Consider the following 20,899-nt stretch of genomic DNA (forward strand, 5'->3'; position numbering starts at 1 on the left):
TTAGCTGGCTATGCGCTATAATCGTTCTTAGTATTTTTTTTTTAAGATGGCGCTGCATTTGTTAGTTGTAGACGATTTGATTAGACGAGCTCTGCGACGAGACCAAATATTTAGATATATATTACATATACACCCATGAGAGGCATTATGATGATGATACATTGTATCGTAAATAAATATGTTCCCAAGAGTGAAAATGATTGGATATCCTATGATTTTAACCTAAGCAATAAGAACAGTGCCGTAACGCCAGTGCTGCAGATGTGCTAAGTATTATGGGACATTTGATATTGCATTACTTTTCGCCGACTTATCTAAGACCGGCTTATTGCAATAGGCTTGATGACTGACTAAGCTAAGACCGTAGCCGGCTATAACTGACTGGTCTTAGACCGCTGACTAAGACCGTTTTATTGCAATCTGCCCCAGGTCTTCAAGGCAGCATTAGGACTGCTCCTCAAGGGCTGGGCATCGTAGAAGATGTGGCATATATCGGGGTGATGTGCCACATTCGCATTTTGGTATACATCCCCATTTCTTCTACCAATACACCACGTAATGCATGAAGGTGTTGGCAACTATTGTAAATTTGCTACAAGCTGTGTCACAGTGCGACCTGAGAGGTTGTCGAGGCTGGGTATGTGATTTTAATCAGATTTTAATCACATATACCCAGCCTTACAATAGCGTTTACACGTCATTATTCACAATTGATAAAATCACTTAACTCACTTTATACATGAATAACTTACATAGATACCAATGCCAGCAGAGTAACAAGTAAAAAGTATTTATCTTTTTACGGGACATAGGCCTACTGTGGTTTCACTGGCCTGGTGACCAGTCTTTTTTATTATATTGTTCTTTTCCATGCTGTGCATTTTAAAATATGTCTTGCGCTTTCGATCATTTTGTTTTAGTGTCGCAATATGAATTTATTTATTATTAACATTATACTAATATAATTACACCTCAATGCTAACATTCCCAATCGTTGAAACACACTAAAATCATGGTGGAGCCTCCCAACATTTTATTAATTCAACAACTCATATGTAAATAAATTCAAAGAAATGTATTTACTTTTTAACGCTAAGTTACGGGAGATTTACCTTGTTGTTTCCGTTAAAAAAATAATCCCTATTTAACAATGGTGAGAGTAATTACTTACGAAAAAGTCTGAAACTTGGATACAAATTCAAAGGTATGTTGAAATGATGGCATTTCTACCGTTTGGTAACCCCTGGGGTTATAGATTCCAAGGAGCTTTTGGGAACAGTATCCAAAGCACTAGAGAAGTAGACAAATGAGCAGGATTTCTTTATTTGTGGAAAAAAACAATGTCTGATTTTCTTCACCAGGCCGACATGAAAAGACTGCATTCAGCCAAAAGACTGGACAATCTCATCCCTTATTTGATGGCGCAGCTGTTCTGTTAACGTATTTTCCCCTAGAATGTGTACGCCTGTTGTTAATAACTTATTGGTAATTACTCTAAATAATGATTAGCATAAAACCTTACTTGGTAACGGGTAATGGGGAGAGGTTGATAGTATAAAACATTGTGATAAACGGCTCTAGCTCTCTAACGTGACGTAGTTTTCGAGAAAGACGTAATTTTCCGCAAATTTGATTTCGAGACCTCAGATATTTTGAGGTCTCCAAATCAAGCATCTGAAAGCACACTTTCTGGTGACAATGGTGTTTTTTCTTCCATTGTTATCTCGGAACTTTCACGACCGATTGAGCTCAAACTTGAATTCACAGGTTTGCTATTTTATGCATATGTTGAGATACACTAAGTGAGAAGACTGATCTTTGGCAATTACCAACAGTGTCCACTATCTTTAAAAGAGAAAACAAAATCATCCACAACATTAACAACAGTATTACAAATGTCGACAAACAATTTGAAAAAGTATTCAGAGCTGTGTTAGGAAAATCAAACATTTCAATGCTCGACTGCTTATTTTGTGCACTGTGTTTACTATACAACTAATTTGTTGACGCAAGGGCAGTAAACTGTCTTCATTTAAATAATATAGTATTAGTATATAGTTCAACTATTCTAAGATTATTCTGTTCACACATTTCTTTAATGCAACAGACAATGCATGTACATAATACATAATAGTGTTTCAATGAAACTGCCATCTCGCCCGAAGCACAATATCTCAACCAAAGTTGGCGTCAGGAATCTCGCTACCCATCCCCAAAAATGTAAAATAATTCCCACTAAAGCAGTCGACCCTCATCCTGATCAGAGACATTCTCCCCTCGGGCATGCTAGCTGTGAGATAATCAACTACCCCGTGTAGAACTCCCGTTCATAATACTTCTAAGTGCCACATTAGTCAAAAAAAACATTTCGCCCCATTGTTGAAATTACTTAACTCTTGCGAAACGTCGCTGCGATAAGTAGAGCACAATGGCGTCAGTGTTCGCTTAGTGCAGCCCCCCCCCCCCCCCCAAAAAAAAGGTTAAATGTTGAACTTAGTATGATTTAAGTGTTTCCTTGTGGAACTAATACTGTTATAAGACCACATATATAGTTATAAAACCATGATAAGTTTGTTTTGCACATTGAAGACCGCGCTGTGATGACTATGGACTGGCATATTTCGGTCAATCTACATCCCCAGGGGCCTGTAAGTAACCAGAAGAGGGACCAAAATGTCCTCCTCTGGAAATGATGAGTCCCTCTTTTGGTCTCTAACCCCCATCGGGGGGGGGGGGGGGTGATAGACGTACTCTATAGTCACTTCGTTTCCAATACATATGGGTATAAAATAACTGGACTGTTAAAAAACTGTCCCGTCACTCTTGTTCGATGCTTTATAATTAGCTTGAAAATGAACAAGTTATTAATTGTTTTTTTTTCTCCAATCTTATATCAGACAATCTAAGACCTGTGTGCCCCAAGGATTTATGTTCGCCATGATTCGTTCCCTCAGGGCTCTATGCTTGGCACGTTGAGTTGTTTCCCCAGCTCTATGCTTGGCACGTTGAGTTGTTCGCCCACGAAGGGTAGTTATACACGTCAAACATAGGAATGGCTAGCGTGTTTATCAACACGTTAACCATGACGATGCCTATGAAGTTCATCATTGCACCTGATTTTGCCTGGAAGGGGAACAAAGAAAAGACAAGTTAATGTACACGAAATCATTATCTTAAAGGGTGTTGGTACTTTTTGTGCGACACAAAACACAGACGTCCACAGATTTACATTAAACTTACACGGTTTAAGGCTGATAAGGGTAACAAGCTTCCCTGATATTATAACTTGCTGATGTGCTCTAGCTTTTGAGAAATAAGTCAAACAATTTCACAAAAATATTGTTTGTCTCACAGTGATGAGACGAACATTATGATAGCATGTACAACATACGCGTCTCTCCTAAAAATATTGCTCTGTGAATTTTACCTTTTTTTCTTCTTAAAAGAATTACAATTAATGAGGCTGAAACTTCTACAGGTAATTAATGCATACAGATCATTATATTCTATTCACATTGAGTAGGGATTCATGTCATGGCTAAAAGTTTGCCAACAGGCATAAAACCCTTTAGATGTATACAAGCAAGGCATGCTTTTACACGATAAACACATAAGGCACGGTACTTTTAATAAAAATTACAGTGACGGATGCTCTTCAAACGAAACTAGACAGTCCATGAATGATGTTTTTTTCACTGTTACGACGAAGGCAGGAAATTTGATTTAGATTCATGCACTCAATTTTAGAGTTTATTTATGCTGCATGATATTACAAATTTTTACCAGAGGGGAATTTTCATCAAAGTTGGTGCTCGTGTTTTCTTTAATAAACATGTAAGTGTCGAGCGTACTTTTCCCATCACCTATGTGGTTCTCGAATTTGCAAGGCGTGTTTTAGCCGAACGGTCTAGTTCACCCGGACTCAGGCTTTGTAAAGCATCAGAGTGTGGGTTCGATACACAGTCATGACACTTGTGCCCTTGTGGAGGTAGTGTATTGATTCTGTTAGGGTGTAAGTCAGGGTCCAGCACTCAGTATCACGCAGCGACACACTTCCAACAGTTACTATGGGTGCGTTCGTTTAGCTACCCAGGGTAGACCCCGGTCTGCCCCGGTACGTTCGAATAGCTTTGACGGGTGTGCAGCACCCTTATGTAGCCCGAGCCCTAAATGTAGCCCCGACCTAAATGTAGCCCCAAACATGCCCTAAATGTAGCCCCGACCTAAATGTAGCCCCAAACATGTACCTACATGTAGCCCGGACCTAAATGTAGCCCCAAGCATGTACCTAAATGTAGCCCGGACCTAAATGTAGCCCCAAACATGTACCTAAATGTAGCCCGGACCTAAATGTACCCCCAAAGATGTATCTAAATGTAACCCGGACCTAAATGTAGCCCCAAACATGTACCTAAATGTAGCCCGGAACGACATGAATAATTAATAAGCCGATCTTTAGACAATCTTTGCAGCACCTTATCTCAAGAAGTATAAGGCCGATTTTTAGACTGTTTGTAGGTACAGACTCCTTGGGGGATGGAGGTTTATTTTGAAGAATAGTGACCTCAAGTTGACCACTATTTAAGGGTCAACCGGAAGTGGGACCATATCTCAAGAACTATACAACAGATTTTCAAACTCTGTTCAATTATAAACTCCTTAGGCATAACATATTAACTTGTGAAAAACCGTGACCCCAAGTTGACCTCTACTTCCGGGTTAACCGGAAGTGGGACCATATCTCAAGAAATTTACAACAGATTTTCAAACTCTTTTCAATTATAAACTCCTTAGGCATAAAACATTAACATGTGAAAAACCGTGACCTCACGTTGACCTCTACTTCCGGGTTCTCAAACTGTTTTCAGTTATAGACTCCTTGTGCATAAAAAAAATTGTTTGAAATTATACTTTGACCCCATGTTAACCAAAAAGTACACAGCCAATGATAAAACTTTTTCCAGTTATATACTCTAATTCGAACATTGCTGTGAGCATTCTCGTGGAATTTCTCCTATTTGGTGTAACTGTGTTTACCCATTACTGGCATTGTTCAGCCAACGGTACGGTGTCATGTTACAAATCCCGGAATATTCTTCAGTGATTTCGAGAATTGAGTCTTTATTGAACAACAAATTGCAACAGTAATCATGTCTTTTTAACGCACGTTTTATGCCATGTTTGTTTACATATAACAACACCCACAACAGGTCACGTGACGCACGGAGCGCAGTTGGTCTATTGAGTTCAGTTTAGTATGCATGTTTTTTATTTGAAACGAGTCAAACAACTCGCCCTTACATTCACTGTAGCAATAATAGTGTGTAAGGGGAGAAGCGAATCATACATGTAGCTGTGTGTTCGACCATCAGATGAGACAAGTGTGATTTGTTTATATTTTATTAGATAACTGCATCTTTATACAGAGTTTTACTATACTTGGGCATGCGCCGTTTGTATGATGGTGCGGGTAGGAGGAAAACGCATGTTTTTGGTGTCTGTATCTGTCTCTGTATTTAACAATTTAGCCACTGGACCGCCCAGCCGCCTATCGATATACTGTATGTCGTAGGAGGAAACCTTGCTAGCTTGTGTTTGTGTTTGTAGAAAAAAAGGAACATCAAAAGAATCATCGATAGTAATTATTAAGCTAATGAAGCTAATGATGGTGAAATAATTTAGCTCTTACCCCCCAAAAACGCTCATTAGTAAACACAAAGGAAACTGCATGACATTGAGCCCTTTCACACAAGAATTTTCATGAAGCAAGTTCCCATCATGATAGACCTGGGTGACTAGTGAAATTTACTACGCAACTAGTCGCACCTCAAACCCATTTTCGACACTTGTCAAAATAAATTTTGGATTCTCAAGATTTGTGCCGCAATGTGCCGCAAGCGCAATATTAACTAGACATTAAGTGTTTGTGAACAAACACGAAGCTGTTCCGTGTTGTTTTGCTGGGATTATGTGCTTCATTGCCCAAGGAATCAATAACTGGAAAAAGGTTTTTCAGAACAGTTGTGTAGCTCTTGGTACATTTGTATGGTCATACTTCCGGTTGCCCGTAAGTAAAGGTCAATATGGCCTCACAGCTTCCAAAGACTAATATGCAATGCCCAAGGAGTCTATAACTGAAATAGCTTAAAAATTGGTTGTGTATATATTGATATATGGTCCCACTTCCGGTTGACCCTGAAGTAAAGGTCAACCTGGGGTCACCATTTTTCAAAGTTAATATTTATTGCTTAGAGTATATAACTGAAAAAAGTTTGATCATTGGCTGTGTACTGTTTGAGATATGGTCCCACTTCCGGTTGACCCGGAAGTAAAGGTTAACATGGGGTCAAAGTTATTTCAAACAAATTTTTGATGCACAAGGAGTCTATAACTGAAAACAGTTTGAAAATCGGTTGTGTAGGTCCCACTTCCGGATTAACCGTAAATAGAGGTAAACCTGGGGTCACGCCTTTTTAAGTTTTATTTTAATGCCCAAAAAGTCAACAATTGAAAAAAGAAAGAAAATATCTTGTGTATATCTTGAGATATGGTCCTACTTCCGGTTTACCGGCCTTATTCTTCTTGAGATATGGTGCTGCAAAGATTGTCTAAAGATCGGCTAATTAAATATTCATGTCGTTCCGGGCTACATTTAGGTACATGTTTTGGGCTACATTTAGGTCCGGGCTACATTTAGGTACATGTTTTGGGCTACATTTAGGTCCGGGCTACATTTAGGTACATGTTTGGGGCTACATTTAGGTCCGGGCTACATTTAGGTACATGTTTGGGGCTACATTTAGGTCCGGGCTACATTTAGGTACATGTTTGGGGCTACATTTAGGTCTGGGCTACATTTAGGTACATGTTTGGGGCTACATTTAGGTCCGGGCTACATTTAGGTACATGTTTGGGGCTACATTTAGGTCTGGGCTACATTTAGGTAGTTGTTTGGGGCTACATTTAGGTCCGGGCTACATTTAGGGCATGTTTGGGCTACATTTAGGTCCGGACTACATTTAGGGCTCGGGCTACATTATGGTGCCGCACAGACGGGGCTCAACCGGGTCAGCCCCCCAGTGCCCTGCTTGTGGTGTGGGTCACTTGGGGGTGACCTGAGGTGCATGCCGTCACCACGAGAGGGCTAGTGTGATCGTTCGATTAGCTCTTGTAAGGGGCTCACCCGAGTGAGCACCGCGGGGTCGACCCAGGGAAGCTTATCGAACGCACCCTCTATATATAAAGAGCTGGTTACAATTGTTGGCTTTCTTTTCATTGGTTTGCGGATTTTAAGAGAAGTCAAATTAACAAGTTCTTAACAATACGATGAAACCGGTGATTGAGTTGTAAATGGTTGAACAAATTTTTACCGTGCCGTTTCTATCTACTACACATTGAGTGAGTATAATCGAACGGGTTGTTTTATGGTCTATTCATTGGAATTTAAGGTAATCGAAAAAGGCCTGGTCAATACTTTGCAACGGAACAGAGGTTGAAATGGAAAAATAGTATGTCCCCTTCAAACATTCAGGTTTGTTATTGCTAGTGGACCCAGGGTATCAGCCAAAGCCTTACTAATTACCTGACGACAAAGGCAGGGTGCAAATGTGTTTTTCCTTAAATTAATTTAACTATAGTCAAAACTCACAACTAAACGTACTCCAGACTATACATACACTGAATACTGATTGAATTAGCGTAAAGCAGGTGCAGTCCAACAATAAAAGCTTCAATAAAGTAATGACATAGCAGTATTGATAGGCAAAATTTGTCTGACGATCACAATATTCAGACGTTTTGGAGTGGCGTAACTATGTAACTCCATAGTGCACTACGCATTGCATTACTACCTCGCACAGCATTGTCTATAATTGGTTATTTGTACAATCAATTACTCAATCTAACTTTGCATAATTATTGCCTATACCTGCTTAAGGTACTGCACTCAAAGAGCAGACAGTCAATGTTACTGATAACCATGTGAGTTTATTGGTTTGTGTAAGTAAAATACACCTGAAAATATAGTGCCAAACATATTTCCCGGTGAAGAATTTCTCAGCGTTCATATTTTGCGAGACATAAAGTACAAATTAATGTTCAAGTCGGGGATTTTGTATCAGATTTTTACCATAGAGTATCATCCAGTTGGTGTACACCGTGCTGCTTTCAAAAATGTGTTCACTTAAAGACACTGACACTATTGGTAATTGTCAGAGACCAATCTTCTCACTTGGTGTAGCTAAACATTTATGCATACAAAAACAAACCTGTGAAAATGTGAGCTCACTCGGCCATCGAAGTTGCGAGATTATAATGAAAGAAAAAACACCCTTGTCACACGAAGTTGTGTGCTTTTAGATGCTTGGTTTCGAGACCTCAAATTCTAAATCTGAGGTCTCGAAATCAAATTCGTGGAAAATTACTTCTCTCTCGAAAACTACTCCACTTCAGAGGGAGCCGATTCTCACAATGTGTTATATTACCAACCTCTCCCCATTACTCGTTACCAAGTAAGGTTTTATTCTAACAATTATAGTGTCCACTGCCTTTAAAAAGGGTAATATAGGCATAATTGACCATTACCGTAGTGCTCAGCTCCCATTCAAACCATACGATTATAATTTCTTTGCTCAATAATCGACATTTTCCGAATTAAAATTTTAGTCAGCAAGAGTTCGAACCTCATTTTAAGATACAATAGTTCTAAAAATAAATATATAAAGCAGTTTATCTTAATCGTTAATATTGTAAGTAGGCCTACTTGTAGTCTGGTACCGTATCACTTACCATATCAAGTACAGTGACTGTACCATAGGAGAATACGATTGCATTAGGCGGGGTTGCGACCGGTAGCATAAAGGCATAAGAGCAGGACAATGCAGCAGGAATCATAATGTACAATGGGTTGATGCAAATACTCTCAGCCTGTAAATAAAATTAATATCAAAATATTAACCAATGTCGTCATTAACAAAACAGTGGGCGGGAACGACTTAAAGGCAATGAACACCTTTGGTAATTACCAAAGACCATTATTCCCACTTGGTGTATCCAAACATATGCATAAAGCACTTAATATGTAAAAATTTGACTAAATTGGTCATCGTAGTTGCAATAATGACAGAAAACACACCCTGTTGGATTACTTTGTGTGCTCTCAGATTTAAAAAAGGCTTCAGCTGAAGTCTTTTGTTATTAATTTGTGTGAGAATATACCGTTTAAAAAAAAAACACCTTATTTCAAAAGGAGCTATTTCTCACAATGTTTTGTACTATCAACCTCTCCCCATTACTCGTTACCAAGTAAGTTTGTTTGCTAACAACTAATTTGAGTAATTATACCATAGTGTACAGTGCCTTTAACCTGCCAATTGTTTGAGTTTAAATCCCAGTACAATCATATCGATCAGTGCTGGATTTGTGTAAGCATGGACGATGGGACTGTTAAGAAGAAGACGAAGTAAGAAGAGCCTAGTATTTAATGATACATTCTTAGATAATTTAAGAGGTAATTCTGAATGCGGGATCAAATTGAGTTGGTACTTGACCCAATTGAAAATATTCCAATTTGTTATCCTTTTTAGATAACACTTCATTTTCAATGTCATTTGGCGTACATGTTTCATGCTATATGCACACAGCACAGAATTACAAATCCTTGTGGTTATTGGTCTAGGGCATCTTATTCACTTGTTGCTTGTATTTTCCTTCAGTTGACAATTTATATCCTCGTTATTATACTATATTATTAATAAACCTCATGGGAATAATGGATAGCATAATAATACTATAAGACAAAATGATGGATGCTTTGCACGCGTGACATGAAGAGAATGTTTCAACGAACTAAAATATTAAACCCACGAATTAAAATATTAAACTCGGCTTCACCTCGTTTGCACTGTACATTTACGATTTCAACTAATGACAAAGGCGTCACCATTGCACTCAACAACAATCATTGTGTCATTGTGGTTAATAGCCATCCAAAAGCAGTCAACATGAGTTTGGGGACCGAGGTTTCGATTAAGAATATTAAAGGGTAAATGTTATGTTATGTTATCGGCAAGGGAAAGGGCGGGGGATTTCTGGGATCTGTTTCCCACTCATTATACCCAACAGTCTAGTGTTTGTGTTCATCGCAATCGTGCTCCACTTTTCCCAAAGTAGGCCTATTTCTTTTATTCAAAATGGCACAGACAAAACAAATTAACGACAATGGCTGGTACTAGCAAATAACGTACGGGCCTTGAAGCTTCTCGTCTCTCGAGAGAAAAACGATAAGAAAATGCATTATTATACATCGATCGGACCACTGACAGACTTTAAGCTTTCACTATTAAGGTCCCCCAGCATACAATGCAGTGTTTTCGTCAATTGACAAAACAAAATGGAAGCTCACCAACGCGGAAAGAACGGGTAGGAAAATGGTTGCCGTGGCGACGTTGCTGGTGAACTCTGTAAAAATACAGATGACGATTGTGATGATTAGGATGAGGACGGGTGCGGGAACGCCCTGGAAGACTCTAAACTGGTCTGCGAGCCACTGGGAGAGACCGGATTCCTATAACATAATGATCAAAGGGCACTCCGTTAGAATCAACAGGTTTTTATTCACCGCCAATTAAAATCATTCCAGGGGCAAATTTCATAGAGCGGCTTTAGCATAAACTATAAATAATAGCTTCAAGACAGTGGACACTATTGGCAAATGTCAAAGACCAGTCTTCTGACATGGTGTATCTCAACACATGCATCAAATAAAATAAAAACTGTGAAAATTTGAGCTCTTGGTTGTCGGAGTTGCGAGATAGGAATTAAATAAATTCACACCCTTGTCCTTGTCATCCCTTGTCTGTGTGCTTCCAGATGCTTGATTTCGAGACCTCAAATTCTAAACTTGAGGTCTCGAAATCAAATTCGTGGAAAATTACTTCTTTCTCGAAAACTATGTCACTTCAGAGGGAGCCGTTTCTCACAATGTCTTATACTATCAACCTCTCCCCATTACTTGTTACCAATCGAGGTTTAATGATGATAATTATTTTGAGTAATTACCAATAGTGTCCACTGCCTTTAAATATGATATTTCAGACATGGAATATTACAATGGATGGTTTCTACTATCATCATCATTTGACCGTGTAAGTTTTATGTAAATACATTTTGTTAATGTTTCTTTAACTACTGTCTGGTTAGCACAAATGAACAGGATAATACTTAGTCACAACTTTTGGTAAGTTAAACTTTGTTATGCTTAGCTATTTTATTGTTTGTTCTTAAGCAGCTCCATTATATTTTGCCTAGGATAAAGATTGCGGTAACCCTTGCATGGCCGCTCGTATAGTCATGTTGTGTTCTGGGAGTCTATAATATGAGGGTGGAGCCATCTTGTATTTCTTCCAGTTGAATCAATGTGATCAAAACCGAGGCTGGAAGCAAAACATCAGCATTGTGAGCAATCATTATTGCTTTATGCATATATTTATATTTTGGAGAGTTCATTTTTACAACCAAATATCAATATTTTCCCGGCCATTTTCGGCATACAAATTTAACCAAAAAAACCTACTCCATTTCACTCGTATTGGAGCAAGTTTGCATAGTCCTTATAGAACGAAACCTATATTTAAGTTCACTTTGATGAATGTGAATAATGTCATCAACTGAAAATAGAGGGCGCTCATTATTGTTTGATCAGAATGGGCGCAAGTACTCTGCGAAAAGCTGCTTCAATTTAAAAAGCTGTTAGTTCGAGTGACGACGTCAAAACATTTCCGAAAAATAAAATCACGCGGCGTTTAAATTTACTGCTTTTGTAGAAAAATTACAGGAAAGACATATTAATTTATCGCTCGCCTTCTTTCAAGAGCATTTATTTATTAGATTTGTAAACGTTTTGTAAATTGTGGCATTCGAGGACATGTAGCCTGCGAATGCAAAATAGTGTTATCAATTATTAACTCCATTAACGAATAATAAAACGTAGACATGTGGCTAGTGCAGGTCTCTGGTAACTTACGTTTTGAACTTTGAAGGTTCTGCGCATTACTAAATTTCCGAGTATTGTTTCCCTTGCTCAAATTACGAGAATTTTCAATTTCCAATACGTTGCTATTGTTGTTATTCGGAAAGTCTTTTTGTGCATGTTTGCCAGGCTAGTTCATTACACTGTATTGAGTCTCTGTGTTAATAACTGTTCTTTGGTTTGAAGCTGCTTATTTGTAATCTGCTTATTTGTAATTGTATACTTACCCCCCATCGTATGTTATTGTTCATAAGGCGATTTACAAATTATTATTAATATTATTACTATTATTATTTATTCGGCATACAAACACATACAAAATAGAAACATAATCAAAACAAAACAAAAACCAGGGACATATTCCTGGAATACAAATTGTTTCTTATTTATTATTATTAGTAGTATTGTTATAGTAATATTATTAATTTGATTATCCCTTTTTTGTTTTGCTTGTTCGTTTTTGCTTCGCTGTGCTCTGTTGTTGATGACCTGCAGCAAAACGCGGATCTGAGTATACGCGATTCATATATTGTTAAGTTACCTATCATTTGTTTTTGTAAACAATTGTTGGGTTTCTTACTTTGCATCCATCGGCGAGAGCGAATCCCCCACCCAAGAGAAATACCACATTCCACGGTAGCTTCTTCTGAACCATAGACCAGGATAATAACGGAACCCGTGGACCAACCGGCGTGCCATCTAGTCAAGAGCGAGAGGATACCAAAAAAAACGGTTGCCAGTTAATTTTTTTTCAGCAATCAACGTTCAAATTTGTGTGTTGTTTAAAACAAAACATGTGTTACCACAAACTAAGCAGCGGTCACGGTACTGACAGCATATGCATTAGACCTGAAGGAAGATTTTCACAACGTGGTAACATTCACGAACGGCCTCAACTGTTGGTTTGTTTCTCATCGTCTATCGATTGAATTTCTACATTAAAACGAGTGAATATAAATACAAAATAGTACAGAGGAACTCCAAGGTGAAAATTTTGTGAAAAACCTTTGCTTCACTAGATAAAGAAATAACCGCAGTCTCAGACTTGAAATCAAGTCTACACTAGATAGAGACTGTATAAGAACCTTAAGACCAACAATTACCGGCTCTAAACTCAAATTAAAACTGTGTAAAGAATGCCGTTAGAATTAAGTTCAATGTGGTTTGAAACCTCAATAGATCGATGACGTCACATTTCAAAATGTATGTTCTGTTTATTTCCCTCTTTTTTTGATCTATTTGCAAGCCTATTTAAAATTGATCTCAGATGATGGCAAGTTTCAAATTGTGCTCTGAAAAAGCATGAAATAAAATGACATTGTACAACCATTTTAACGTATAATGTTGAAGACCTAACTTCTCAAACTTCGAATGGGACAACTATATCTAATGGAAAAAGAGTGCATCATAACACAAAATCAATATTGGTCTACTTTATACCCCATTAAGAATTGGGTTAGACCAATGACGTACCGCATGGTAACTTACCTCGGAAGCACAACACATTTGGTGGCTTTGAAGGGAAAATAAATAACAGAAAGCATATGAAGACAACTGCAGTGGCGTCGGTTACATATCTAAAAAACGGGAAAATAAGATAAATCATAAATAATATGAAAAGAAGGTTCGTTTGGAAAACTGCAATGACGTCGTTCCCCGACCTTAATACTTATTGATGGTCTCTTAAATGTGGGATAACAAACGCATGCTCTCATTTTTATAAAGATGTTACTAGTTGAGCTCATTGTTGTGCTTACTGTACTAAAGCACAACATTGTGTAAAATAAAGGTCAATAACAACCATTAAGATGAATTGACGCAGAGCGTGGGCTTTTTACAATGAGCTGTTTTTGCCTTTTTTTTCTAATAATATGCTTATAAAAACCACGTAGGTTGGCTAGCTCTTGTTTGTTGACAGAACACAACGAGTCTGGAAACGGTATCCTGCAAAGCAGTAGCGAAACCATATCATGATATGCTCTTGACTCGAGTCGGTGACTTGGACTCGATTCGGACTAGAGTCGCCAGTTTCACTGATTTGTGACTTGACTTTACTTGAGGGAAATACTTACTCTGTAACTGGGAACAGCCCCGCCCACCCCATTGCATCAGGGATGAATGACAGTTCTTTTGTCAGCCAGAGAAGCGCTAGGGCTACGAAGTGTACCAATACCCATGACTCCGCCCACCTGTTGAATAGATTAATATGAGAAGAAGAACTTGTCAAATTATTTAAGAGAATAATGGTTCCAACAACCGCCGGCCCGTATTGCATTAAACCAGCATACAATGTACAAACGATTTTTAATATTACATTAAAGGAAAACGTTGCCTTGGATCGGACGAGTTGGTCTTTGAAAAGCGTTTGTAACCGTTTGTTATGAAATGCATATGGTTAGATAGATGTTTTAAAAGTATAATATAATGGTCAACACAAGTATATGACTCGAAATTGCGTGTTTTTTTATTATTTATTTTTTCGCCATGGCCGACCGTGTTAGTCGACGAGGTAAAAGGAAAACCACGCCATTTCGAGGCATATTTGTGAAGATCATTGTATTTTACCTTAACGACTTCTTTCTAACCATATGCATTAAGACTAATTCGACCGATCCAAGGCAACGTGTTCCATTAAGTAACAAGTAAATATAGCTTTAGCTACTCCCGAAGCCCTCTATTTGGAAATGAGCTTAATGATTTTTGTTTTTGTCTCCTTAGTTGTGTAAAAAGGAATAAAATTGGGAGTATTCCACGCTGTATGAACAGGATAAATAAATAATCAAATTAAATTAACCCTTTTTTTACTTACGAAATTGGACCAAGAGCGTCGTACTGTGCCCGAATGACAGCCTTGATTTTCTGCCCTTTCTTTTTTTGTCCGTCTTTGCATGAGAAACACGAGCTGCAATCACGACAACATCCGAGTATCCTGCCAGAATAACCCGACACAATCAATAATTCACACTCTTCAAACTTTGATTACTCTCAAAGTGATTTAAAAAACACACCACAGTTCTCAGTAGACATAATGTTGTTTAAGATTAGTTTATGCTTCACCTTTTGAACCGTACTTGTTTAACGAAATAAAAATGAAAGGAACTATCAAAAATTTTATTATGATGATATTCTGTGGCACAATCTGTGGTGACGCTGGGACCTAATTTCTGGCTCTGCTTGCCGACAAAGTCTGCGCTTACGGTCATCATTCTCCGCTTACCGTCCAATTGCTTCATTTATGCCCTATACATGTGTAAGCAAATAATGCCTATTATCGTAATAATGCTTAATATTATTTCCAAAAGCAAACCTTCCCTCTGAACCCTTGAAATAAGTTCGCTGCTTCCGTAAAGCCCGATTCTTTGCTTACGGTATAAGCAGATCCATAAAGTTTGGCCCGAATTGAGAGGGAGAGCGGCCCCTCCCCACTCAGAACCTTCGTTCCCACCCCTCCCCCTATTCATATGTCGGGTTACGCCACTGGAAGCATTGCAAGACAATGCTGTAAAAAAAAAACAATGTACCTTCTGTCGATGAAGAAGAATTGCAACCATAGCCATCCAATCAGAACGCATAGAATCATTGCCGGCAGTGCGAAGACCAACCACGAAGCAAAATTAATACCAGCCTCCTCTCCGTACAAACTGTGAGAAAGAAACAATTATTTGGCAACTCAAATTGTTTTAAGACTGAGTATTATATTAAACAAGACTCTTTCTTGGCTCACCATGGACACTTTCAATTGGGAAGCGGGCGAACAAAATTACAGCTGGTATTTATACAGTTCTGTTTTGACAACAAGAAAACGTATTCAAATAGAGGGAAGTCCGCTCAATTTCAAAAAGGTTTAATTCTAGCAATTAGGCAGCAAGGGTGTATTAAAAGAAATTAGAGGACAAACTGTTTATGACTTCTTCTTTTTGTTATCAGAAAAGCCTGAACTAAAAATCCTGACTTCTTTTCAAGTCTTGTCGTTGTATTTTTTTTTATGAATTTGTATGTTTTATTTGTCGTATCAAAAATGTTAACATGTATTATGTTTTCATTACAAAATTAGTGTTAAAATTGCATATTCAGACTTTAACCTTTTGAATTGATTTTTTACTGATGAAGCTCAATGAGTAAATCTATCGTCGTGGCTTAAAGTCACCTGGAAACAGAATTTTTTTCTTTCTTTCAAACATAAGAGTATATGCTTACGAACAATTTGTTTAGTAATTGTTTGTCACGATTTATATGTTTAAAAATTATATAAAGTTGTTTGGGGGGGGGGGCTGACTCCGCCTACCCCTTTTGTGACGTCAATCGAGGCAGACTTTGCATGCAATGCGTATAGTAAACACACGTGCAAAGTACATGTATGTCCAAGTCGTGAGTTGGTACGTTTCAAAAAGTGTTTTTCTGCATTCGGCATTGCCAGAAAAAAACAAAAAAAAACTCACGACTTGGTCCGTACATGTACTTTGCAATTGTGCATTACAGGCAAAGTCTACCACAATTGACGTCACGAACAGCGCCCTCTCGGGTCGGGGTCTACTCTTAAATTTGTAAATAACATAATAACTGATTTTTTAAAACCTTAGTTTAGTTAACTGTTTATTCACATTCCACTCATCAAAACACATTAACTTTAAACACGCGTATTTCAACTTGGTCACAATTAAAGGTGGTAACTTATAGTTTCAATAATTACGTACTCGCCCACCACTTCGCTGAGTACGAGGTTAGTACCCGTCCCCGTGAGTGTGGCCGTACCACCAAACGATGCTGAGCACGCAACACACAGCATCATGCCTTTACACAAATTGCTCTCTGCTGTTGATAAGGAAGACATGTCGATATTATCTGCTTTGTCTTGCTCCGTTGAGGGTTTGACAAATTCGGCATCGATTGCAGCTTCGTTCTTCACGAGTTCTAGTTTACTGTATGGTACAAATAATAATTAAAAGGATATGGGTGTGTGGGTGTGTTTAGTACAAATTATGATGAGAAATTATAAACAACAAAATGGACACCCACGACGTAAACTCCAGGTCCTTATTGTGTTGTCTTATTGTTTTTGTTTTTTTTTGTCATGTGTTTATTAGAGAACCACAATGGAAATTATGCTTTTTCTGTCGACAGGCATTTTTGTTTTAACTAATACATGTGGAGCTTATTGGCTATGTTTGGATCAAGTTGTAAATGAGTGACGTAATGTTTTTTTATGCCCGGTAATCGGCATAACACGAAACTACAGATTAACCTTATTTTCACATCCTCATCCAAGCGGGATGTGCTTTTAAGCTTCGTCGTGGTTGTGTTGTGTTCCTCTTGATGTTCCTTGTCATCTGTCATCTGTATGTTGTCGTATCTTGAATCCAGCAAACCGTTTTCGTCTGGCTGTTCATTGCCCTCCGACTCTTTACCCTAGAAAAAAGTGCCATAATAATACTGTTATAAAAATAATGTTATTGGAAAGATATTTGTTTTAAATCATTCAGTACGATGATCTACACAATATACCTCGAAACTGTGCGATTTTTCTTTTACTTCGTGAATTCAAACGAGAGAAGAGCAACATTCTCCTTTCAGACAAAAAAAAAATGCTTGAGAGAAAGTTCGTTGTACTATATTCTCCACCTGATCATGTTAGTCATTTCATTGTCACTGTATTAAACGGTATTAAAAGCCACGGTCCACTGAACTACCACCACAAAATTACAATTCCAACAAAATTATAATAATTGCACAATGATGTTGAAGCGCTCAGTTTCGAAAATGACCAAACGAGGGCGCCCTTTTCCCGTATTTTGGTTCGACCACTATTAAAGCAATTTAAATGTTCCTTAGCAGAGACACACAATCTTTGACTTTTGTTTGTGCGGGAGAATTGAGCCACCCAAACCATTCCAAACCCAAATTCAGTCAACACTAATCACGATTAAATCCTGTTGAATATAAATGCATCGTCAGTTTCCAAAGGTGAAAAAATGCCAACAGTTTATTTCTCATTGCCAGACCATAAGGTAGCAAAGAAAGTTAAGTTTGGCAAAAACCAGTCAACTAAAAACAACTATTGTAAACAAATAGAATTTAAAGACCTTGGACACTATTGATATTTGTCAAAGACCAGTCTTCTCACTTGGTGTATTTCAACATATGCATAAAATAACAAACCTGTGAAAATTTGAGCTCATTTGGTCGTCGAAGTTGCGAGATAATAATGAAAGAAAAAACACCCTTGTAACACGAAGTTGTGTGAGTTTAGATGGTTGATTTCGAGACCTCAACTTATAAATCTGAGTTCTCGAAATCAAACTCGTGGAAAGTTACCTTTTCTCGAAAACTATGTCACTTCAGAGGGATCCGTTTCTCACAATGCTTTATACTATCAACCTCTCCCCATTCCTCATAACCAAGTAAGGTTTTATGCTAATATTATATTGAGTAATTACCAATAGTGTCCACTGCCGTTAACTGACAATTTGTGAAAATGGTTGAAAGTCTGTAAATGAACTAAAATTACTCAAACGAAACTGAATGCAATTAATGAAACCTTGTCCGCGCAGCAACTAAGTCGAATGCAAAAAAGTAGCTGACAAAAAAAATAGTTTGAATAAATTGGAGAAGCTTGAGGGAACCTGAATGCGTGTATACACCTGGGTAAATTTTGGCTGAATTTACCTGGAAAACCAATTTATAAACCTAAAGTTTCCAATGGCTTATTATATTCAAGTATAGAGACAGGGACCTAGACTAAACAATATGCGTGTGTTTGAGGTACTCTGGGCTACAGTAAGCATATAGCTTACCCGTATACCAACACTCATGATTAAAACAATTTGTAACAAGATATATGGAGTAAATTGCCTGCAACTCTGAAAGTTCTGTTTTTTCATTATTCATCGACACAGTCCTAGAAAAATGGATTGATAACTAATTAGTAGTAAATTATGTCGTTTATGAATGAGAAACAAACACATTATACACAATGGACCCATCGCTGAGCATAAACTCACCGATTCTTCTTTCCCAACGATTTGGGCAAGTACTGAATTCACGATTGGCACCATCATGGCGGTGGTGGCGGTATTGCTGATCCACATGGACAAGAAGGCAGTGACTGACATAAAACCAAGCATCAACCTGTGGGAAGTGTGCATAAAATATACGAGGAAATAATCAATCTTAACTTTTACGACACCTGCCGTCGATTTTACAAAACTCCTACTATACACCTGCCGTCGATTTTACACCTGCCGTAGATTTTACGGCTGCCGTCGATTTTACACCTGCCGTCGATTTTACGGCTGCAGACTTTAAGATTAATGCAATAGTTAGGACGAGTTACTCGTCATAACTCGAGATAAGACGAGTCCTAACTCTTTGTAAAAACGACGGCGGTAACTCCAGGACAATTAGACCGACAGAGATTCTGTCCCCATATGGAAAACTGTCATGGTCTTGAGGATATTAATTCAAAAGAGGTGCTATCAGAAGGGGGGGGGGCACACAAAATCATCCTTGGGGGGGGGGGGGGGGGGCACCGAATCTCCTGACACACCGGTAGGAATATCAACTCAAAGGCATGACATCTTGCTTCCACAGTTGTTCATTTTGTGGTTCAACAAAGTTACCGATAACAGTTGCTTCTTACACACTAATTGAGACACATTTACAAACAAAGGTTTAACAAAAAATATGTTGTCATTGTTTAATTAATGTGTAGCTATCTTCACCAATAGGAACAGTGTAACTCCTTGTAAAGTAGTCATTATAACTGTTGTTAAAGAAACACATTGTCTTGGATCGGTCGAGTTGGTCTTTGAAAAGCGTTTGTAACTGTTTTTTATAAAATGCATATAGTAGAAAGATGTTGTAAAAGTAGAATACAATGATCCACACAAACATGCCTCGAAATTGCACGGTTTTCCTTTTACCTCGTCGACTAACGCGGTCGGCCATTTATGGTAGTCAAATTTTTGACTACCATAAATGGCCGACCGTGTTAGTTTGCGCAGTAAAAGGAAAACCACGCAGTTTCGAGGCAAACTTGTGTGGATAATTGTATTCTACTTCAAAAACATCTTTCCAACCATATGCATTTTATAAAAAACGGTTACAAACGCTCAGTTATAGACCAACTCGTCCGAACCAAGGCAACGTGTTCCTTTAACATTATCACGTCTGGTCTTGCCTGTAACTGTTAACTAGTTATTCAAATGCTCTAGATGATATTACAGCTGGATAAACAAGCCACCTTGTTTGACAAAAAATATATGCTAAAATCATAAAAATCAGTTTTGATTTGGGGTTAAACAAAGGCAAACTGATTAGAGTGGGACTCGAACCAACGACATCCGGATTAACGTGCCGGCGTCCTACCCAAATGTTGGCTAAAACTATGTGGTTTAAGAAACTAAATAATATTTGTATACATTTTAATAATTTACGAGACGTGAGTTTTACCTTTTTGGTTGAGCACCACACAGTAGCAACACTCTCAGTGCAATACGCCGATGTAGATTCCAATGTTGTATAGCAACAGCCACCATTAATCCTCCCATACACAAGAAGTTGGTATCCTTGAGGTAGTTACGGCATACATCATCTGAATCTTGAAGACCGAGTAGAGGGAAGAGAAGAACCGGGAGGAGTGCTGTGACAGCCAGGGGGACTACCTCGCACGTCCAGTACCCAGCCATAACAATCACCACCCAACCACATTTTGCCGGCTGAAAAAAGGGAAAAAGTTTTAGTTTTCAATTTTTTTGAAGAGCTCCCTCTAACCATAAGTTTCGGATAGGTGTAAATTTCAAAAGAATATGTTTTTTTCTACAAGTTAATTAATAATCAATGGACCTTATGGAATGTACGCCAACGTACCACCAT

At 38.2% G+C, this 20,899-nt stretch overlaps 1 protein-coding gene across 1 annotated transcript; it reads right to left on the reverse strand.

The window, feature by feature from the left end:
• Positions 1-2,804: 2,804 nt before the first annotated feature.
• LOC117290122 (solute carrier family 13 member 5-like) lies at positions 2,805-20,899 on the reverse strand. The gene is made up of 13 exons (XM_033771378.1): positions 20,894-20,899; positions 20,477-20,742; positions 19,012-19,153; positions 17,271-17,434; positions 16,723-16,947; positions 15,550-15,669; positions 14,838-14,957; positions 14,101-14,217; positions 13,517-13,605; positions 12,609-12,727; positions 10,403-10,564; positions 8,788-8,925; positions 2,805-3,123 (listed from the first exon to the last, which is right to left on the reverse strand). The coding sequence occupies exons 1-13, from the start codon at positions 20,897-20,899 to the stop codon at positions 2,992-2,994; spliced, it is 1,800 nt and encodes a 599-aa protein (XP_033627269.1). The 3' UTR covers positions 2,805-2,991.

This window comes from Asterias rubens, chromosome 5 (genome assembly GCF_902459465.1).
Source record: "Asterias rubens chromosome 5, eAstRub1.3, whole genome shotgun sequence".
NCBI classification, from domain to species: domain Eukaryota; kingdom Metazoa; phylum Echinodermata; class Asteroidea; order Forcipulatida; family Asteriidae; genus Asterias; species Asterias rubens.